The 21,634-nt window shown below is 38.4% G+C and overlaps 1 protein-coding gene across 1 annotated transcript; it reads right to left on the bottom strand.

The window, feature by feature from the left end:
• Positions 1-20,156: 20,156 nt before the first annotated feature.
• Positions 20,157-21,131, bottom strand: LOC125922083 (keratin-associated protein 26-1). Its single transcript, XM_049629971.1, has one exon. It carries the CDS (start codon positions 20,956-20,958, stop codon positions 20,407-20,409), a length of 552 nt encoding a protein of 183 aa, XP_049485928.1. The 5' UTR covers positions 20,959-21,131; the 3' UTR covers positions 20,157-20,406.
• Positions 21,132-21,634: the final 503 nt, after the last annotated feature.

Here is a 21,634-nt window from a genome sequence, read left to right as displayed (position 1 = left end):
AAAATGCAAACTTCGGGCTAAATTCTTTACTCCTGAAAAATCAAAGAGATTTATTTATTTCCCATCTTTATCAGTTTATGCCATAGGCTTTGGGGTTTCTTTTGTCAAATAAGCTACCATTTAATAACTTACATTGCGGTACTGTTCAGATACCAAAATAAAGCCCTTTCTCCTATTTGCGTTATTTAATTTTTGTGGCAGCTTTCATAGGCAGGAAGGCAGGTTTGTTTCCTGATGAGAAGATAAATTAGAAAATTTAGTCAATTTGTCCAAGTCACAGAGTTATTAAGAGGCTGAACTGAGTCTCTAAGCCAGCTCTTGCGAACTCTGACATGGCAGTTTCTTAGTATTTCCCTCAAGAACAACTAAGCCGTAGATAAAGGTGATTTTTTTTCCCCTTTGACTGTGGTCAGAGAGCAAAAAGTATATGTTAATATACTGTTGTTGAATGTTAAATAGCACCATTGTAGCCTGAAAAACAATGATGATGATATACTTTCCTAGATGACCACCCCTCATATTACTCTCCTCTCCATTAATAAAAATGGAAACTTACTGTAGCTTTACTTATATATTATTTCTCAGGAATAATATATATTCTCACAATGAGCTTCATGGTGAGAAACCTTGTTATTAATCTCCCAACATACCACCTGGCTGTATCTGAGCAAAGAAGAACTTAACATTCATGACAATTCATGCCTCTATTTGTGATGAATGGATAGTAGATGTAAACACTGGCAGGTGTATTTCAATGTCTTCATGAGTTTTAGAAACTATTACTTCAAAAAACACATGATTCCTTGCTTTTTCACTGATTATAGAATACCAATGCATCACCAGAAAGTCTAAATGGGACTCTTGTGACATCTTTCTACCAACACATGTGACTAATATATCCATACTAGTGAATGAAATACTGAGAAAAATGTGACCGTCTGTGCACGGTATATACTCCTCTGTCAAATTGTATTTCTATTTAAACTCCCCAAATGAATAATCTTCAGTAACAGGTAAAATTAATTAATTCTAAAATACCGCTTTGTAAATAACTTGAGCATATTTTCCCCGGTTGCCGAAGAGTTGATGGAATATCAACACATACTAATTTATTCTGAGGGATTTACACGTACATTTTATTCAATAACCACTGGGGGTTCTTTCACACCTACACCACACCATGTTTCTTTAGCAATTTTAATGCTTTTAATCACAGTGGCCACATAGAGACTCATCAACAAGATTACACAACTTTAATTACCTGTCATCTTTGAGAACTATCATCAAATAGAATAAACCCCGAATACTGTCCTCCTCACTGAGAGCCTATGAAGTACCACTGAATGAAGTTTAATCCCTTCTGGTCCTACGGCCACGAGAGCCTCAGAATTAGGGTTTGAGAGTGACTTTAATCAGATTAGTTCGTAAATGTTAAAAACAAACAAACAAGCAAACAAACAAACTTAGGAGGACCATCATCTAAAAGGATCCTAAGAAAAGGATACAACATAGTACCTGTCACAACTTTGAAAACCAATGAATACTTATTGAATAAAACAATGAATAAGCCAGGAAAATCACTCGGCTTGCATTTGCCATTCTTTATGGAGCCGACAGAACCCTCTCATTAATTAAAAACATTAAAAATTCACTATAATCAAGAAATGAATCTTAGCAAAATCCATATTTGCAGTACCTGAGAAAGCACATTTAGTAGGAGTTAAAACAAGTCTTTTCTCACGTGTTGGAAGACATGCAAACAAAAACTGAGTTAGAGACTGTAATGTCCGGAGTGTCTTGAAACAACTGCTACCAAAAAGAACAACAAAAACCAATCAAACAAACAAAACAAAACAAAACAAAACAAAAAATCTATCATCTCTCTCTCTCTCTATCTACATTTCTTTCTTTCTTTTATCTGTCTACCTTCAGAAGAATTTTTATAAGTGATAGAGGGAAAGACATTTTTAGCAAGAAATCCCAGTCCTAATATTGATTCTGTTCAACCAAACTTCCTGGAAGATAAGTGATGCCAGGTGCTTCAGATGGGACACAAGCTTTAGAAATTACCAGATACCTAGGTCAGAGGTCTAAAGTTACTGGACAATAAAGTTAGTGGATGGCCACTGCTAGGCACCAAATCAATGATTCCAACAACAGAAGTCTTAGATCAAAGGGAAGACACCACCAGATACATAGTTGGAGACCTAGAAGACACAGGAGAGGTAGGTCAGCGGGCGGCCGCTATTAATTGGGACCTTGGGCATCTGGTGTATGTTGATCTGTTGGATCACAGTGTCCTCAAGAGCTTCCCTGGTGTAATCTGAAACCGGGCTCCATACTGAGAGGACAAGAAGAGACTGAAGAAAGAGGCACAACACTCCATATTGGTAGGTATCAGGTTTAATAAGCAGGAGAACTTACTTACCAGGCTTGTGTTGAGCAATCACAAGATGAGTAGATTCTCTGCACCCGCCCACAGAAACTTAAGTTTACATAGAGGCCTTAATTGAGTTCAGTCACCTATACTATCTAGATAGTCTCAACACCACATTTCTATCTCAAGGATGTCCTTAGGACAGCTTCTGGGAGCAAGGAAGGCAAGCAGAATGCACATTCCAAGAACAGGGGAGAGAGTGAGGAGCCTCCAATTGCCCAGATCTGGCTCACAGGTTGACCAGCAGTCATTATTGTCCCTCCTATGTGAAGGCAAGTTGATCTTAGCTATCAGGAACCTGTCAGAGTCCTTTCCATGAATCTCCTCGAAGATGAAATGCTTTTGCAGGAACACTTTTGACAAAGCCTCAAAGTAAAACAATAAATGTTGGACAGACATTAAATAAACAACAAATGTCTGCAAAGGACAAGAGCCTTAAAAATGACCATGGTTAAAGATCTGGTGAGAGTTCATTATAATGCAATTGACAAGAGAATTTGGTTATTTCTGTGACATACGTTTTGAAATTATAATTGATACTATTATACCAGGACATATCAGATTTTTAGAAATTTTATATAAATATACTCTAAAAGAAGTTCAACATCCCTTCTTCTTTGTTTTCCAGGAAATTTAACATGTACAAAAAGTTACATGTAAAAACTTAGCTCTTTTAATAGAAAGAACTCTGTAATCAGAGACCAGATAAAGACAAAACACAGAATCTTTGTTTTCTAGGCAGATTATATTAAAGGTAAAGAAAAACTTTTGATTAAAATTTCCTGTTAACAGCAGGCCAATAATTTAGAAAACTTGGCCCTTTTTCCAAAGAGAAAACCTAATTCTATTTTGTACCAGTATACTTTTGATATTAACTCCCCCCATACTGTTTTTTTCTTTTTAACTTAAATAAATATATTCCAATCTTATCTGGGCTACACATAAAATTCATTTCTCAATATTCTTTTTCAATAAACCTTCTGCAACTTTACACATCCATTCAGTTTTTGTCTTATCTTCTTTATCCATTCTGGAACAACCATTTTACTTCAGAACAAAATTACTTTCCTTTTCCCTTTACCAAAAAACCCGTAAGTCCTTCTTCTTTCCTTACCCAAAATCACCTTCCATTTTCCTTATCTACTTTTCATAAACTGTCCTTTTCTTTCACCCTTATCATTCCTAGTAGTTATACAAAAACCCTAGCTCTTTTACCGATCAATTTTGGCAATATGCTCAGAGGTAGAAAAACATCACATATGCGCAATACATGTGCCCAGATGCACATAACATACAAATACAAACAGGAAGTCCACAGTGTGCATTCCAAACTTCAGCCAAGAATCAGGTGCCCAGTCACATGACTAAAGCTATTTACTGATATTTGTGGTCTTATGGAGATTGTGGGCTAGACTTTTTGGTCAAGAGAACCTCTATTGCAGTCTATTTAAAAAGCCTCTTTCTCGATTCCTGTACATTGATTTTATATCCTGTGACCTTGCTGAATTCATTTATCATTTAGCAGTTTTTTGGTGGAGTCTTTGGGGTTTTCCATGTAGAGTTTCCTGTTATCTGCAAAGAGTGAAAGTTAGACTTCTTCCTTGCCAATTTGTGTGCCTTTTAATTTGTTTTGTTATCTGATTGCTGAAGCAAGAACTTCCAGTACTAAGTTGAAAAACAGTGGTGAGAGTGGACATCGCTGTCTTATTCCTGACCTTATGGAGAAGCCTCTCAGTTCTTCCCTATTGAAGATGATATTAACGGTGGGTCTTTCATATATGGCCTTTATGAGGTTGAGATATGTTCCTTCTAGCCCTACTTTCTTGAGAATTTTTATGGAGAAAACGTGCTGTCTTTTGTCAAATGCTTTTTCTGCATCTATTGAGACGATCATGTGGTTCTTATCCTTTCCTTTGTTAATGTGATGTATCACTTCGATTGACTTGTGGATATTGAACCACCCCTGCAGCCCCAGGATAAATCCCATTTGATCCTGGTGAACAATTTTTTAATGTATTTTTAAGTTCAACTTGCTAGTATCTTGTTGAGAATTTTTGCATCCATGTTCATCAGGGAAACTGGCCTTGTAATTCCCCTGTTTAGTGGGATCTTTGCCAGGTTTTGGGATCAAGGTAATGCACTACTATGTATTTATCCAAAGACTACAAAAATGCCGATTGGAAGGCCACATGCACCCCAATGTTTGATAGCAGCACTATCACTAGTAGCCAAATTATGGAAAGATCCCAAATGTCCACCAACTGGTGAATGGATAAAGAAGGTGTGGGGGATATATATATATATATGGAACTACAGTGTATTATGCTAAGTGAAATAAGTCAGGCAAAGAAAGACAAATATACAGTTTCACTGATATGTGGAATTTAAGAAACACAACAAATGAACATGGGGAAGGGAAGGACAAATAAGATAAAAACACAGAGGGAAGCAAATCATAAGAGACCCTTAAATATAGAGAACAAACTGAGGGTTTCTGGAAGGGTGATGGGTGGGGGGATTTCAAGGAGGGCACTTGTAGGGATGAGCACTGAATGTTACATGTAAATGATGAATCACCAAATTCTACTCCTGAAACCATTATTACACTATATGTTAACTAACTTGGATTAAAAAAAAAAAAGTAATATGGGAAACAAAGGCAAAAGAAAATACATTTCCTTACAACTTCGAAATAAGTGCCTCTTTCCCTCTTCCTTTTCATTGGTCTCTGTGGACAGCGTGTGGTTCCCTGGGGTGTTTACATTTCAAAGACATGATAAGATTTACAGCTTCGAAGGAGAAACAAAGAATGCAAGTTTTCTTCTAGGCCTTTTGGGATAAAAGTCATTTAAAATTTTCTTCTGGAGCCCACAGCCTGGGTAGGCCAGCTGGCATTTTCAGGGTGTCCGCATACTCACGTCGTGGTCCACAAGCATGTAGCATATGGGCCACCCTTCTCACATAGAGATCTTTCACTGATGCCTCTTTCCCAAGGCCCATGTCTTCTGTCTCCTGGCTAGCTCACCAGTTGTTGGTTCCCAGCCTTCATGGGAGCTTCCTGGGTAAAATCTTAAACTGACCCCCAAAAGCAAAGGGCAGGGAGAGGCTAAAGAAAGAAACAGGTGACTCCATATTGTCAGGTAGCAGATTTGATAAACAGAGGAACTTTTGTTTAAGGCTTGTTCTGGCCTGCTGCAAGACGTATAGATTCTCTGCACCTGCCCACTAACTCTTACAAATTTATCTAGAAGCCTTACTGGGTTCAGTTACATACCCAGTCCAGACAGCTCAACACCACATTTCTGTCTCAAGACTGTATCCTTAGGGCAGCTTCTGGATATGAAGTCATATGAAATGTACATTCGAAAGACAGGGGCAGGGAGGGGAGTCTCCAATTGCCCCCATCCAGCTCGTGGTCAACGAGCAGTCACATCATCTTGATGACCTCATCCAACAGGATGAATGGCCTGAACTGGAGACACAGAAAGTAGCAGAAACCAAGTGAGTTTCTGGAGACACAGAAAGTAGCAGAAACAAAGTCAATGTTCTCAAGGACACATGGCGGGGAGAAGGACATCAAGAGCTTTCACAGTTGCTGGGCTCACAGTTGGCTGGTTGGCAGCTGGTGGGCTCACCACAGTGCTCTTGACGGTAGTCCAGAAGCTAAGTTGGCAACTGCTGATTAATCTGAGGCCACTTCCACAGATTACTCTTCTAGAACAGAAGACAACAGATTTAGAAGGAAAAAAAAAAGTAATATAGCGATGGCTTCCCAAAGGGTAGGGGCTACCTTTTCCAGAGCAGAAGTTATTGAGGGACTTGAAGTTATCAGAATGAGTTTCAGAAGAGTTATAGAGACTCTCTCAAATGTGATCGTTTCCTTTTGGGTACATTTTCTGTATGTCCTCAGAGCTACCTGGCACTTCTCTCTTGCTGAATTCTTTTACCTGACAGCATTACACGGATAGTTGTCCAGACACAAATGAAAATACCTTTCAACCTTGTCAACAAGTTTTACTTGTATTTTTCAAATATTCTTGTCCCAACGTATTTACCGTCATTCTTATTACTCCCAGCCAAGTACAAGGGCATAACTAGCGGAAAGGGAATTCCTTCCCCAGAATCTAGTATAAGAAGGGAGAACGTAAGTATATGTATCCATAAGTGGTAAGACTATATATCAAAGAATAAGCTGGTGGCTCACAAAACAAGAATGACTAGTCATCTTTGAAGGGTTCACAATTCTGGTTGTCAGCAAAATGAGAAAAGTACACACAATGTGGTGGAATTTTATAAACAAACTCTTCAAGATAAAATATTGCATTTATTCTAAAATTACATCCAGATTATAGCCACATGTAAGTTCCCCCATCAAAAAAAATACTGGCATGTAACATTCGAAATAATTAGAACACTCTCTACCTGAGGTAAAGTGGCTTTGAAAGGCCTGACAAACTGCAAATGTTTCCATAGATCGCCATGGCAACCAGTGAATTCACCAGGATTTGTTTGGAGGCTGCCCACATTTCTGCTTTATTTCTGTTTAGTTTATTATTTTTTTCTTTTCCATTTTTTTATCATTTATTTTTGAGAGACAGAAAGAGCACAAGTGGTGGAGGGGCAGAGAAAGAGAGGCACAGCATCCAAAGCAGGCTCCAGGCTCTGAGCTGTTAGCATAGGGCCCAACGCAGGGCTAGAACCCACGAACCATGAGATCATGACCTGAGCCGAAGTTGGACACTTAACTGACTGAGCCACCTAGGTATCCCTTAGTTTATTATTTCTTAAAATACTTCTAACCTACCCAAATCACTATATATATACATATACATGTATATATTTATATAAATTTATTTATTTATTTTGAAAGAGAGAGATCATGCAGAAGGGACAGGGAGAGAGAGAGGGAGAGAGAGAATCTCAAGCAGGCTGTACACCAGCAGCATGGAGCCTGTTTCGTGGCTCGAACCCACAAACCAAGAGATCACGACCTGAGCAGAAGTTGAATGCTTAGTCAACTGTGCCACCCAGGTGCTCCCCGCACCCCCCTTATATTTTAAAGGCTTTTGATATGTTTCCAAATCCACATTTCTAACACAGTGGATGAGCATCAGATTTACCAAATGGTAAATGGTCTAATTTACACTTTTAGATGACTGGTGAGGTTTTCCTATTTTGGTATATTAGTATTGATTGTTTAGCTTTCTAGTGTTTGGATCTTGGTTGTCATTTTTAACATCATTTGTTAAACACATTTCTCAAGATGAGATTCTCTTATTCTCTTAAGAACCCAGAAGAAAATAAGCATTTAGAAAGAGCAGTCTAGATTGATTATTTATTGCCACACCCAACTTTGCTTTGAAAAACATGATGAGTTTTTAGAGGGAAAAAATAAAATAGATTCCTGGACCTATCACTTAGAGGATTGTATTCAGAGTCATAATTGGCCCCAAGAACCTGATTTACTTTGCAGATACCTCTACAAAGCCTGGTTAAGGAGCCGCTGGATAAGAAAATCCCTTTGTCACTCACCAATGCTCAAAGTCTCTGATTAGCCATGCCTACATAAAATAAAAACAAACCCACTGCATTCCAGAGTTTAAGAGGAAAACTCTTTTCCATTTAAAAGAGTTTATTGTTGATGAAAGCTCTCATGGAACTTTCTGCAACTTTTAACTTTTTCAGAAAATGTCTCCCAATCCCCCACACATCAAATTGCTTTGATGTTTGGTGGACAGGTTATAGAACAGCACATTGGATTAAAGCTTTTTAAGAGTTCTGCTTCCAGAAGCATGAACATGCTAACGAAACTGCTCGTTTAGAGGCATACAAGATCCAGTAGTATGGGCACCCACGCAAATAAAACATGCCCAGTCTATGGCAACAACTCAAAAATATTTCTTGAATAAATGATGTTGAATGAATGCACGTGGAGATAGAATTTTAAACCAAGATCTTTGTTGTAGTTCCAGCAACAGTTTGAGATTCACCCCTGGGTGATCTCACTTTCCCTTTTCACCTCTCCTTCTCCCCACCTTTTTTTTTCTTCTTCTCCACCCTCTTTCCACATGACTGTAAAGGAAATAGAAATGTTGTTGTGTTACTGTGCTATTTCCTTCTAGTAATAAATGGCGTAATGGATAATAGGTTTCTTCTACAAGAAACAAGATGCCAAGTATGCTTTAAAATATAGCCTTCTGTTCACCCTGCAGCCGAGAAAGTTCTGTAATCAATTCATAAATTTGTATTATAGATATATCTTGCAGGCCATCATCACCTCCCGAGATGCAGTTCATGCTGATTTGACAATACTGGATATTTATCAACCAATAAGAATTTCATAAAGAAAATGGAAAGTGCTGCTGTATTAATGGAGAAGGAAGGTTCATCAATACAACTGCTGATGGTGCAAATAGGAACAGGCAATGTGTTATGTGTGGGCCACATAGCATTTCCCTGTGTGTTCTCTCTTTTCCACTGTGTTGTGAGATCTGACAATGGTCTATTTATATCAGCAACCACAAGTGGTTTGCTTGCAGATGGAATTAAAAAGAATAGAAATGCAGAGAGGCAGCAAAATGTTTTTGCGTGTCCTCTCAATGTACCTCTGAAACCACTGACCTTAAGCGTCTAAACAAAGCTAAATTGCTCCTCTGAAAGTTCTATACATGATCCCTTATTGAGTAAACTCCATTTCCTTGGATCATAGAAATTTAAAAAAAATTAACATTTTCAGCAAAGTTCTGATTTGAGTTCAGAAGAAAACCTAGTCTGCTCATCTAAGTACGTCTTATATTGAAGTCCTTACAGTCTTGTCTTTAACTTCTAAATAATTGTCAAAGAGGCAAGTAATCAAAGGATAACATTTATCATTTTAAGATTTTTTTTAAAGAATCATGGTGTCTTTTACCTCTGGATAAGAAAATAAGACAACAGTAGAAAAAATGCAAAGCTAAGACACCTATGATCCAGTACTCATTCTGAGTGAGGACACTTTACAATTTATGTCTCTAGTCAGCTGATTGAAGTCAACATGCATATCAAAAATGATGACAGAGACTTGTGTCTAAGGAAGTGTGACCTCCCATAACTGGAATTTCTATTGCTTTACGTTTTCGCCTGGGCTTATTTTCTAGAATCATTTGAATGTAAAGGTTTCTGTTTTTAAAAGGACGTGTTACATTTTGCTAAATAGTTGGACAAATGCATTGCGCCAGAGCTGGTCAGCAGGGCTGTGATTAAGAAAACAAGGAACAATGTTTTTAATATTGCTTCCGTTCACAGGTATAATTTAAAAGGCGCGACGCTGTTTTGCAATATAGTGCAATGCAATATAATATAATGCCACAGCCATGAAATAATGATATGGCACTTATTATTAACTTCACATTTATATTAACTTAGCATAGGGCATTAAGGAATTTACTACGTGGAATTAAATGCACTTTTTGAAGGGGCATAGAGTTCAATAATATTGTGATTAAATTGCTATAGAAAATATGTTTGGATTAATTTTCTAATGCTGAAAAATTCTAACACCTGATTGAAAGATTTATCTATCAGATGTCCAATTTGTAGCATTGTTTGTCTGGATTCAAGTGAGGGACCTTTATCAGAGTGGCAAGTTTGACATAACACCATCTACAAAAGTGCTGTTCTTAAGTCCACCTTGTTGGAATATGAACTGGGAAGATTTTCTGTTAGTTCATCCTACAGCTTCTCAATGACAGTTTTTGTTGGTGGGGGGGGGGGGTTGTTGTTTGTGTGTGTGTTTTTGTTTTGTTTTGTTTTATGAATGATACAACATGCAGGTTCCTCATGTGATTAAGTAAACTGCCTTCTCATAAGATCCTGAAGGCCCAGGTGTCACATAAAGGGCACCTCACCCACTTAGAAAAGGTCTCTGTGTTCCACAATATAAAAATATCAGAGTATGCATAGGACATGGGTGCTTTCATTAACCCACAGGATTTTTCTTAATTAACTGTATTTATCAAGGCAATTGCTAGATACCCAAAGTATAAATAACTTCACGTTTTATTTTGTAAGTAAATTTTAGTTTTCCTTTTTAGATATTTCCCAGCACAAATTAGGTAGGCAGAGATAAGAACACCTGCCTTCATTTCAGTGCACAGCCCAAACTTTCAACATCTGTCTTCCCAATAAAAAAAATACAAAAATGGTCATGACAAACATACTAGCAATAATGAATATTCATTAATGACACATGTTTGTTTGGCCAAGAAAGTATATTAAAATATGCTGAGCAACGTCCCATACAATAAAAGGTAATGCAATCTATAAAAAGGAGCAGAAATATCAAAATAGTTGAGAGAAGAAAAGTCCTGGGACCTTTATATAAGCTCATAACAATATTTAAGTGTTGCCATGGTAATACATCAGAAAAGTTATAAAATTAATATTTCCTTTGAAAAATTTTTGAAGCTTAAAATTAGGGTTACCGTAACATCTTGATGTATATATTTTTTGTGAATGTTGACCTTCGCAAGATGTTTATAAGGTCATACTTGAGTAGCTTTGTACTGAAGGTTATGAACCACAACAGCCAAGGGTGTTGGAAGGTATTGGACACTGTAAGAGAAAGGTAATTACACTTTCTTACCTGGCTAAGAAGGGCGCTTCCATATGGTGCCCTTCTGATCTCAAGCTCACTATGCTTCTCATTTCCACCATTTTGAGAGTTACCCACATGATGGATTGTTCTGTGACAAAATAACTCTGACGGATCTCTCTGAAAGCTCAAACCTTGTTGTACATAGTTGCATTCAGCCAGTTCAGTAAACATATGAATAAGAGGAAGATATGGTGTTAAAACATCTGGAGAAGAATATTGTCACTTATTCCCGCATGGTCGCTGACACATTCCATACAGCACAAATTCTTAACCAGCCCTCTGCTCCTCTTCCTCAGTGTCTTTTACCTTACAAAATCTTAGGTTAGAACCTAGGGTTACTCCAGTAAAACGCCAGGTTAATGACTGACTAACAAATGCTAAAAATTATAGTTTAAAATTCTTTTTAAAGATCTTCTTGTTCTTGTTTTTATGTGATAAGAACCACTCTGAGTCTTACTGTCCCGAAAAGATGCTATGATTCATTGCTAATATAGGTGAATTGGCCACCCATCTGGTTGTGTTCACTTTACTTTTGGCAAACAACCAAAGCTTGTTACACACAGCTTGTTTCGCTACACCTGATGGAGTTGATGACCCTGTTATCAGCAAGAGCGTCTAATATATTGAATATATTGGCAAATTCTGGTGCTGCCTTTGATTCACTGGCCATCCTGCAGCCATACTCACCTCCTTCTGTTCCGAATACTCCACAAATGTGTGTCTTTGATCTTGCCTTCCATGCCTGAAACATACCTCCCTCAGTTCATCACAAGGCACTCTCTTTCTAATCCAATTAGTTATAATGCATATGTAATTTTTTAAAAGACAAAATGCCTCTATGTTGGAAATAGCTATATCCCCTGTTTATAAATACCCTTTTCACTCCCTTTATACCACTTTGTCCACTCTAACATCACCCTATTCCTGATCACTCTTTACTATCTATTTCTGTCCCTCCCCCAGATTGAGTGTAAGCTCCAGAAGGGAAGCAATAGTATCATGTTTATCACTGTCATGTTTATCACTCTCATCCCAGCACCCGGAAGAGAACTTGGCACATGATAGGAATTCTTTACATATGTACGAAACAATGGTGCCCACTGAAATAACTTCCGGGTGCTTCTAACGTATTAATCAAATGATACAATGAAATATTGACTGACTTGTAAATCTGAACCAACTCTTAAATTGTTTAATTTCAGCTTAGGTTTGAGCTTCCTAAATCAGTGGTTTGCTGTTTGTCATTAAAATTTGCAAGTTCTCAGCCATTATTACTTCAATTATCTCTTTTTCTGTTTCTTTTTCTTTCTATTTATTTTTGAGAGAGAGATAGAGACAGAGACAGAGCGTGAGCAGGGGAGGGACAGAATGAGAGAGAGAGACACAGAATCTGAAGCAGGCTTCAGACTCTGAGCTGGCAGTACAGAGCCCAACACGGGGCTCGAACTCACAAACCACGAGATCATGACCTAAGCCGAAATCGGAAGCTTAACTGACTGAGCCATGCAGGCACAGTATTTAAGTAGATTTTCTCAATCATCTCAGAGGAACTATCTTCCCTACTACCTACCCTCCTCCCCAAATAGCAAAAGACTTGTTTAATGATCTGAACGATGAAAATAACAATAGCTAGGTAGCCATGCCACTGCATATGTTTTTTTTCAGATCAATTAACAATGGGAAAAATGAAAAAGGTTATTTTATATGCTTATTTCTTCTCCACTCTTCTTTCTTTCTTTATATGGAGCAGAGTTTCTGACATGTAATTTTTTTTTCCCCAAAGAACTTCTTTCAACAATTTTTTGCAGGGGACTTCTGCTGGCAATGAATCCCCCAGGTTTTGTTTGTCTGAAAAAATCTTTACTCTCCTTCACTTTTAAAGGATAATTTCATTGGATATAAGATTCTAGGTTAGTGTTGTTTGTTTTTTTTTTTTTTTCTTTCAACGTGTTAAGTATTTCACTCCACTCTCTCTTGCCTATGTGATTTCTGACAAGAAGTCCACTACAGTTCTTATCTTATTTCCTCTCAATAAGTTGTTTTTTCTCTGGCTTTTTTTCAAGATTTGTTTTCCTGTAGATTGATTATGATGTGAGGGGGTATAATGTTCTTTTTGCTTCGTTTTGGTTTTAATGCTGCTTGGGGTTTGAGCTTCCAAAATCAGTGGTTTGCTGTTTGTCATTAAAATTTGCAAGTTCTCAGCCATTATTAACTGAATTATCTCTTTTTCTGTTTCTTTCTTTCTTCTCCCTTTGGTATTCTAATTATGCCAATCATGCCAAAAGTCTGCCATACCTTTTGAAATTTTCCCACAGATCTTACAAGCCCTGTTATGTTTTTTTTTTTTTTTTTTTTTTTTCCATTCTCTTTTCTCTTTGCACTTCAGTTTGGGAAGTTTCTATTGACCTATCTTCAAGTTCACGGATTCTTTGCTTGACCATGTCCAGTCTACTGTTAAAATGGTCAAAGACATTCTTCATTTTTGTTACAGTGTTTGTGATTTCTAGCATTTTTTATTCTTTCTTCAAACTCTATCTCTGCTTATATTAGCCATATGTTCTTGAATGTTGCCTACTTTTCCACTGGAGTTTTGAAAGTAATAATAAGAATTACTTTAATTTCCTGTCTGATAATTCCAATATTTACGTCATATCTGAATTTGAGAGTTTTCGTTTGCTTGTTTTTCTTTTTAAATGTTTATTTATTTATTTTGAGACAGAGCGCGAGCCAGGGAAGGGCAGAGAGAGGGGGAGGGAAAGAATCTTAAGCAGCCTCCAGGCTCAGTGCAGACCCTGATGCAGGCCTGGATCTCTCGACCCCAAGATCAGGACCTGAGCCGATATCAAGAGTGATGTTTAACCAATGGAGCCATCCAGGCACCCCTGAATCTGAGTCTGATACTTACTTTTACCCTGGAGACTGTGGGTCTTATGGCTTTCTGGTGTGCCTTGTAACTTTGTTGAAAGTCAGGCAAGTTGCATTGGATGTTAGGAACTAAGGTAAATGGGCCTTTGGTGTGAGGTTTGCAGTTAAGCTGCCTAAGATTCAGGCTGTATTTGATATTTGCTACAGCTCTAGGTGCCAGAAGATTAAGATTTTTCTAGTATGTATGTATGTATGTATGTATTTATTTAGGGGTCTCTGGCGTTGGGCCTTTGTATGTACTCCTCCTCAGAGAGAAGCTTCACCATGTACTTCTTTCAGTTGCTATCCACTGTTATTATGCTGCAGGCCTGTATGGCCACAAAATAGGGGGGAGGGGAAGCATTCTATTATAATTAAAACTCAATCTTTCAGTGGGCCTGTGTCCCTGAGCTTGACTTTCTTAAGTGCTTCTTCGTTTCTGCACCTCCTGCCTGCCACTAACGTGAGTCAGGAAAGCTGGTCACTTCCTCAGGTTGGGTAAAGCTCTGGTAAAGTTTTTCTTCCAGAAGAGTGGGAATTTGCTATGGAGGAAGTGGCTGTTGGTCTTCTTCACTAGGATTACTCCTCCCCTTCCTTTGAGGGCATCTTCCTTGATTCTTCATTATGAGAAAGTGTGGTGGGGTCCTTGGTGGTAAAGCATATGAAGTGTGGGGCATCCCTAAGACTGTGGTCCCCCCGGAGGCCCTTATCCTCATGTTGGTTCACACTCAGCCCCCAGCAATTCCTCAAAATTATGGAACCTTCCTATCAAGTTATGTTTTCAGCATAACTTTCTGCTCTAGGTAAGCAGGCTTCAGCTGTGATTCTCTGGGTTCCCTTGTTTCTCCAAGTTTTGAGATGGCACTTTTCCATGCAAATTCATTTCTCTGGTGGGTCCAGGAAAATTTATTGGTTTTCAAGTTGTCCATTTTGTTTTTGTTTTTGTTTTTGTTGTTTGTTTTTTAAGCTTACTTATTTTTGAGACAGAGAAAGCAAGCAAGGGAGGGGCAGAAAGAGAGGGAGAGAGAGAATCTTAAGCAGGGTCTGCCCTGTCAGTGCAGAGCCCAACACGCGGCTTGATCTCATGGTTTGAGAGATCATGAACTGAACTAAAATCAAGAGTCTGATACTTAACCAACTGAGCCACCCAGGCTTCCTAAAGCTGTCCACATTTTTCTTGTTATGAGAGAGAAGTGATGATTTCATGCTCTTTACATGTTGGAACCAAAACTGGAAGTCCCCAGGGGCGCCTGGGTGGCTCAGGCGGTTCAGCATCCGACTTCAGCTCAGGTCATGATCTCACGGTTCATGGGTTTGAGCCTCACGTCGGGCTCTGCGCTGACAGCTCAGAGCCTGAAGCCTGCTTCTGATTCTGTGTCTCCTTCTCTCTCTGCCCCTCCCCTGCTCATGCTCTGTCTCTCTCTGTCTCTCAAAAATAAATAAAGGTAAGATAAAAAATAATACTTCAAAATTGGAAGTCCCCACATTCCTTAAGAGTTGCCCCCAGTGGCTTCACCTTCTCCAATTTTCTAGAAAATTACCCTATGAGAAATTATTCCTCAGTGGAGAATGAAAAAACTACTGTTTATGTTGAGAAGTGATTATACACAATTAAGTCTTGAGAAAAAAAAATACTCAGTTCCAAATTCTACCCTCAAAATATCTGAACAATCTGTTACACTAACACTGCATTTTTTTCCCTCACGTATGCCTGATTTAAAGACTTAGCTAATCATTATTCTAGTTTAAATATTTATTTTCCCTTAATCTATTTCAGGCAAGATAAGAAACAAGAAGATTCTGTCTGATTTTGAACTTCAGGGACAAGCTTCATAATTAGTTATGATGACGACCTAACATGCATTCTTGATTAGAGTTCATATAGGAAGGGCAAAATAATATTTGAGCTCCTGGTTTAACAAGAGAAAGTCAGTTCTTGTGACAGCCAGTTTGACGACGACTATATCCGGAGGATTAATTGCAATCAACTTGTTGGTGCTTAGATATTAATAAAGAATATTTGTGTGTGTGTGAAAAAAAAGCTTAAACACCTATTCTCCCCTTATATTAGCCAGGGAAGATGTACCTAGGAAGCCAGAAAGCAATAAATATCAGCTAATATATTGACCTGAAATTAATCAAATAAATTTTTGTTCTGTAATCATAATGTAGCTTACTAGAGAAACATGGGTTTGAGAAAACTTCAAAAATAAATCCCAGATCAGTAATTTACAATGTGTATGATCTTGGGTAAATTAGGAACAATTATAACTACCTTGCTGTATATTAAAATAATTAAGTTAATTTAAATAAGAATCATGATCTTGAGCTGGCAATACAAAATTATCACATGTGAAACAATCTATAAATATTAGCAGGTCCTATGTAGTCATGAGATATTCCATATGGAATTTTTCTTAAAATGCAATTGTTTGAATTCTATACTATGGGGATATGAGAAGTGAATACAGGTTTTCAGCCAACCTTGGGAAACACAGCACACAATAAAACTCCAAAGGAAAAACCCCAACATGTACAAGTTCTCGTCAGTACTCTCCCAGATTTAAATACTTCTTTCCCTGGCCTCCTCAACCATCTGGCCAAAATGTAATTTATTTAAGTTAAAATCAACAAACATTTTCAGAGATCCTGGTCATTACTGATACAAAGGCAGCCTTCAAAGAATCGAAAGTCTAGAGAAGAGTTTAAAAATGCAAATAAAACAATGAAAAATTAAGCATGATATTGATGTAAGAATAGACAGTGAATAGAATAGAGTCTAGATATAGACACATCCATATACTTGATTTATGAAAACAAGGGCACTGAAATGCAATGCTGTAAGAAAAGGGGGCATCTTTTAGAAGATGGTGGAGGTTCAACTGGAATTTTGGCCCCTACTACACAACACATATGCACACATCAATTTCATATTGATGGTATATTTAAATGCTGAAGGCAAAACAAAAAAGAAAAAAAATTTTCTAAAGTTACTATGTAGAATACTCATTAATTTGGGGTAAACAAAGATTTCTTAAAATCGGTAAAAGATTTTAAAAGATCAATACACTGGATTAACTTAAACTAAGGAATTTCTATTAATTTAAAAACACCAGTAAAAACATGACAAGATAAGTAGGGATATGGAAGAAGATAGTCAAAATATATCCACTCAACAAAAAGCTAATATAGAGACTACATAAAGAATTCTTTCCATCCTGAAAACAGACATATCAATTAAAAAATCACCAAAAGACACAAATGGTTACTTTATCTAAAAAAAATAAAATTAAAAAAAAAAAGAAGGACATTCAGATGGCAAAGAAACATTTAAAAATGTTCTCAATATGATGAGTCATCAGGGGATTCAAAATAAAACCAACATTTTTCATAACTACATACTCACAAGAATAGCTAAATGCAAACATACTGACCATTGCAAGTATTGATGAAGATATAGAGGAACTTAATTCTCATGCTCTGATAGTAGAAATCAGTACTGATACAACTGTAGGGCATCGCCATGTTCTGGTGTAGAATAAGGCTGAACAGGCACATCCCATATAATTTATCAATCCCACTCCTAAATATATTACATATATATATATATATATATATATATATATTATCCATACATCCATAATGTATGGCAAAAGATAGGTGCAAGAATAAAAAACTATTCTCTACATTATTTCTAATCTAAACTGGAAACAACCCTGCAGAACGGATCAATAAATTTTGGTGCTTTAGTACCTTGAATATTATACATCAAGAAAAATAAACTGACTACTGGTATATATAAAACAGCATGGAAGAATCTCACAAACACAGTATCTAAGAAATGACACTAGAGATAAGTGGGTACATACTGTATTATAATTTCATTTTAAAGTTCAAGAACAGACAAAACTCACATATGGGTTAGATGTCAGAATAATGGCTACCTCTGTGGAATAATGATTTGTGCACAAGTTAGTATGTTACATTTCAACTACAATTCCACTTAAATTTATCTTTTTATGTTAATTTATTTATTTTGAGAGAGAGAGAGAGAGAGAGAGAGAGAGAATGAACAGCAGAGGGGGCAGAGAAAGAGGGAGAGAGTGAATCCCAAGCAGGCTCTGTTCTGTCGGAGTGGAGCCCGATGCAGGGCTCAATCCCACAAACCATGAGATCATGACCTGAGCCAAAACCAAGAGTCAGACGCTAAGCCACCTGAGCCACCCAAACACCACCACTTAAAATTGTTTTTAAAATAAGCAGTCCAGAAACATCAACAATAGAAGTATGTTCAAGATAAAAGCAGGCTAAGTCAAGGTGTCATTTACTCTTTAGGTTAAGAGGTGAGGAAAGGGTTAGGAAAGACTTCAAAAAAATAAAGGGCACAGGGACACCTGGGTGACTCAGTCAGTTAGGATTCCAAGTCTTGATTTTGGCTCAGGTCATGATCTCATGGTTCATGGGATTGAGCCCCGCATTGTGCTCTGCCCTGACAGCATGGATCCTGCTTGAGATTCTCTCTCTCCTGTTCTTTCTCTCTCTCTCAAAATAAATAAAAAAACACTTTTAAAAAATAAAAATTAAAGGGTGCAGATGTCACAAACTCAAAATATCTGGGAGAGACAGGCAGGTAAGGCAAAAGAATAAACAAGAATGGATTTTACAATAGCAACATGAACCTGAATGGGAGGGACCGGCATTCAGCTTTATGTCAGAAGGTCCATAAGGAGGCGTGGGTTCCGAGAAGCTGAGACATATGCCTTCTCTAAAGGAAACAGCTACTAGTTAGTTTCTGGAAAGCATTGTCTTTCCTGCATGCTGACATAGTTTCTAGATATTCTGCTTCTTCAGAAACATTAACATCATGCTTTGACAGTTTAGTTTTATTTTAATTTGTAAAATATATAACTATACACATTTTGAGAGAGGGAAAATGTATTTTAATACAGATATGCCCCACAGTATATGCCTTTGGTAAATACTGAGATAGTTCAGGTTGATCTTGTCCAGGTCTCTATCTCTGTGTCTGCACAGGGCAGTTTAAGTTATAGTAGGTAGGTAATGAAATTGTTGCTGGATAAATCAACAATTTAATAAATGAAGTTGAACTGTGCTTTTATTTTATTTTTAATGTTTATGTATTTTTGAGAGACAGAGAGAGAGAGACAGACAGACAGAGCACAAGCAGGAGAGGAACAGAGAGGGAGGGAGACACAGAAGCCTAAGCAGGCTCCAGGCTCTGAGATGTCAACACAGAGCCAGAAGCAGGGCTTGAACTCACAAACCGTGAGATCATGACCTGAGCTGGAGGCAGCCACCTAACCGACTGAGCCACCCAGGCTCCCCTGACCTGTGTTTTTAAAAGTGAGTACAAGTTTTCAAAGTAGATTGATCAGAAGTACATCCTGGCTTTGATGACGAGATGTGCAGAAGGGTAGATAATTGTAAAACACAGATGTTCGAAGCCTTACATGTAAGTCAGAATTGCCAGAGCTTGGTGTTGGCAATGTTGAGAAGGGGATGAAGCCAGAGAGATGGGACGGGGAGGAAGGCAATGAGGGAAAACAGATTCATGATCAGGCATTTGCATTTTTATTATATGATAATAGAGCATAGGAAGCCATCAAAGGCTTAAGGTTCAGTGAAACATGGTTCAGTTTGCAATTAGAAGGGAGATTTGGATGGAAGTACTTTCATTGGGTGAGAGAGATCAGTAAAATGTTCCTGTTGAGAAGTCAAAATAACTTCCACCAAGGGCTTTTTGGGTCTCTTAAGTACATAGGATCAGAGATCTAGAAAGAAGCTTGAGGAATAAACCATCAAGCTATTCCCTCAATGTCAGATAAGAGCATATGGTTGAGTAACCCATGTACTATTCACTTATCGTACAAGCAGTTTTAGTTGGTCATTTCTGTGTTAAAATGAAATTATGAAAGGGGTGCCTGGCTGGCTCAGTTGGTTAAGTGTCCGACTTCAGTTCAGCTCATGATTTCCCGGTTCATGAGTTCGAGCCCCGCATCAGGGTCTCTGCTGCCAGCGCAGATCCTGCTTCGGATCCTGTGTCTCCCTGCCTCCCTGCCCACCCCCCTCAAAAATAAATAAACATTAAAAAAAGTATTAAAAAAAAAACCAAAATAATGAAAGACAAACTGAAGAACCAGCTTCTTAATTTTGACTTAATCCAATTTATTTCAACGTGAACCGAGTAAATTCTTCCCGCATCTGAATGACATTGAACCGCGTTGTACATCAAATAACTTTATGCCAAGGAGAGGTGAATAAAAAGATAAAAATATGAAAGGAGGGGCTTGAACTACATCAGGTACAGTAAAAGCAAGGAAAGGCACTATTAGGAAAGAACCCAAAGTCCCCAGAGTTTGCATTTTTGTCCTGGATCCTTAGCATATGATTATTAAGTGGAACAAGGAAGCTACTGGCCTCCCAGCGCAGAGCAGGATGGACGGCAGGTGTTGTACACGTGGGTCAGAGGTTGGCACCCACTGAGGAGAGGACGCAGAGGTCTGAGGCCACTTGGCACAACGTGAAGCGATTGAGGATTGCAGGGCAAACAGCTCAAGGGGCGGCATCCGTAAGTAGGGAGGCTGAGGGGTCGGCAGCTGCTGGACACATAGCTCAGAGGCCTGTAGGAGATGGGGACACAGGAGCCAGAGACGTAAGAACCGGCAGGAAGAAAAGTGGTTCCCTGGCAGGGTCTGGACACGTAGTAAGTAGTAGAAGGGCAGCAAGAAGTTTCGAAGTTGCTGGGCTCGTGGGGGGCTGGCTGGCCGCTGGTTGCTTCATTGCAGGCCTCTTGGCAGTTGTCCAGAGGCCGGAGATGGCCTTGACAGTTACTGGGCAAGCAGAGGACATCGCCACAGCTCATGCCCATGGAACAGAGGGTGATGGAGGACGTGAGCGGAAGATGGCAGGGATTGCTGAGGGATCCCAAGCTGTAGTTGGTGGAGCAGTTGTGACAAGACATCGCGAGGTTCCGAAGGTGGGTTGTGGTTGAGTGGAGAGATGCGAGTGTCTTCGGGTTTCACCGTGTCCCTCACTTGGTTCCACCCTTATATATCCCTAGAAGGTGGCGATTGTGTACACAGACTCTCTTCCTCCTCCTTGTAGGAAGCTGCATCGGAACTCTTCATTATAGTCCAGGAAGTGGTGTCCCCAGCGCCCATAAAGCTGGACGTTCCATCCATTGTGATTAAGGAGATCTAGAAAGAAGTGCGACTGAATTTTAAGAGGATCGCGACTTCTTAAATTACCCAATGAAAACAGACGCGTTTGAAGGTCATTCGCGTAATCCAATTACAACCACCACTACACAAACATTCCTACAATTCCTCCCTTGGAATTGCCTTTCGGACTTGAAAAGTTGTAGCAACATCCTCTGGAACAGCAGCAAATGATCTCTCTTTGAGGGGCAATTCTATTCTTTTTGCAAATGGTCAGCAGTAAGAAACGTGGAAGCAAGTATGTGGCAAAGGAATGTGAAAAATTCTATAACCTATATGATTCGGAGCAGAAAAAGTGTAAATGTGGTATAATATGGAAAATTTCAACGTGCCTAAATTGGTGTTTTGCTTTATTTTAGAACCCTGGTAGAAAATGGCTTCCCATCAAAATATTTTTATTTGAAATAGCCATACTCATAT

This window comes from Panthera uncia, chromosome C2 (genome assembly GCF_023721935.1).
Source record: "Panthera uncia isolate 11264 chromosome C2, Puncia_PCG_1.0, whole genome shotgun sequence".
Lineage (NCBI taxonomy): Eukaryota > Metazoa > Chordata > Mammalia > Carnivora > Felidae > Panthera > Panthera uncia.
The sequence above is the reverse complement of the archived record's forward strand: the minus strand, read 5'-3'. Positions and strand labels throughout refer to the sequence as shown.

Excerpts from the sequence above, each read along its gene's own strand:
- LOC125922083 (XM_049629971.1), bottom strand. The coding sequence starts at position 20,958 with ATGTCTTGTCACAACTGCTCCACCAACTACAGCTTGGGATCCCTCAGC.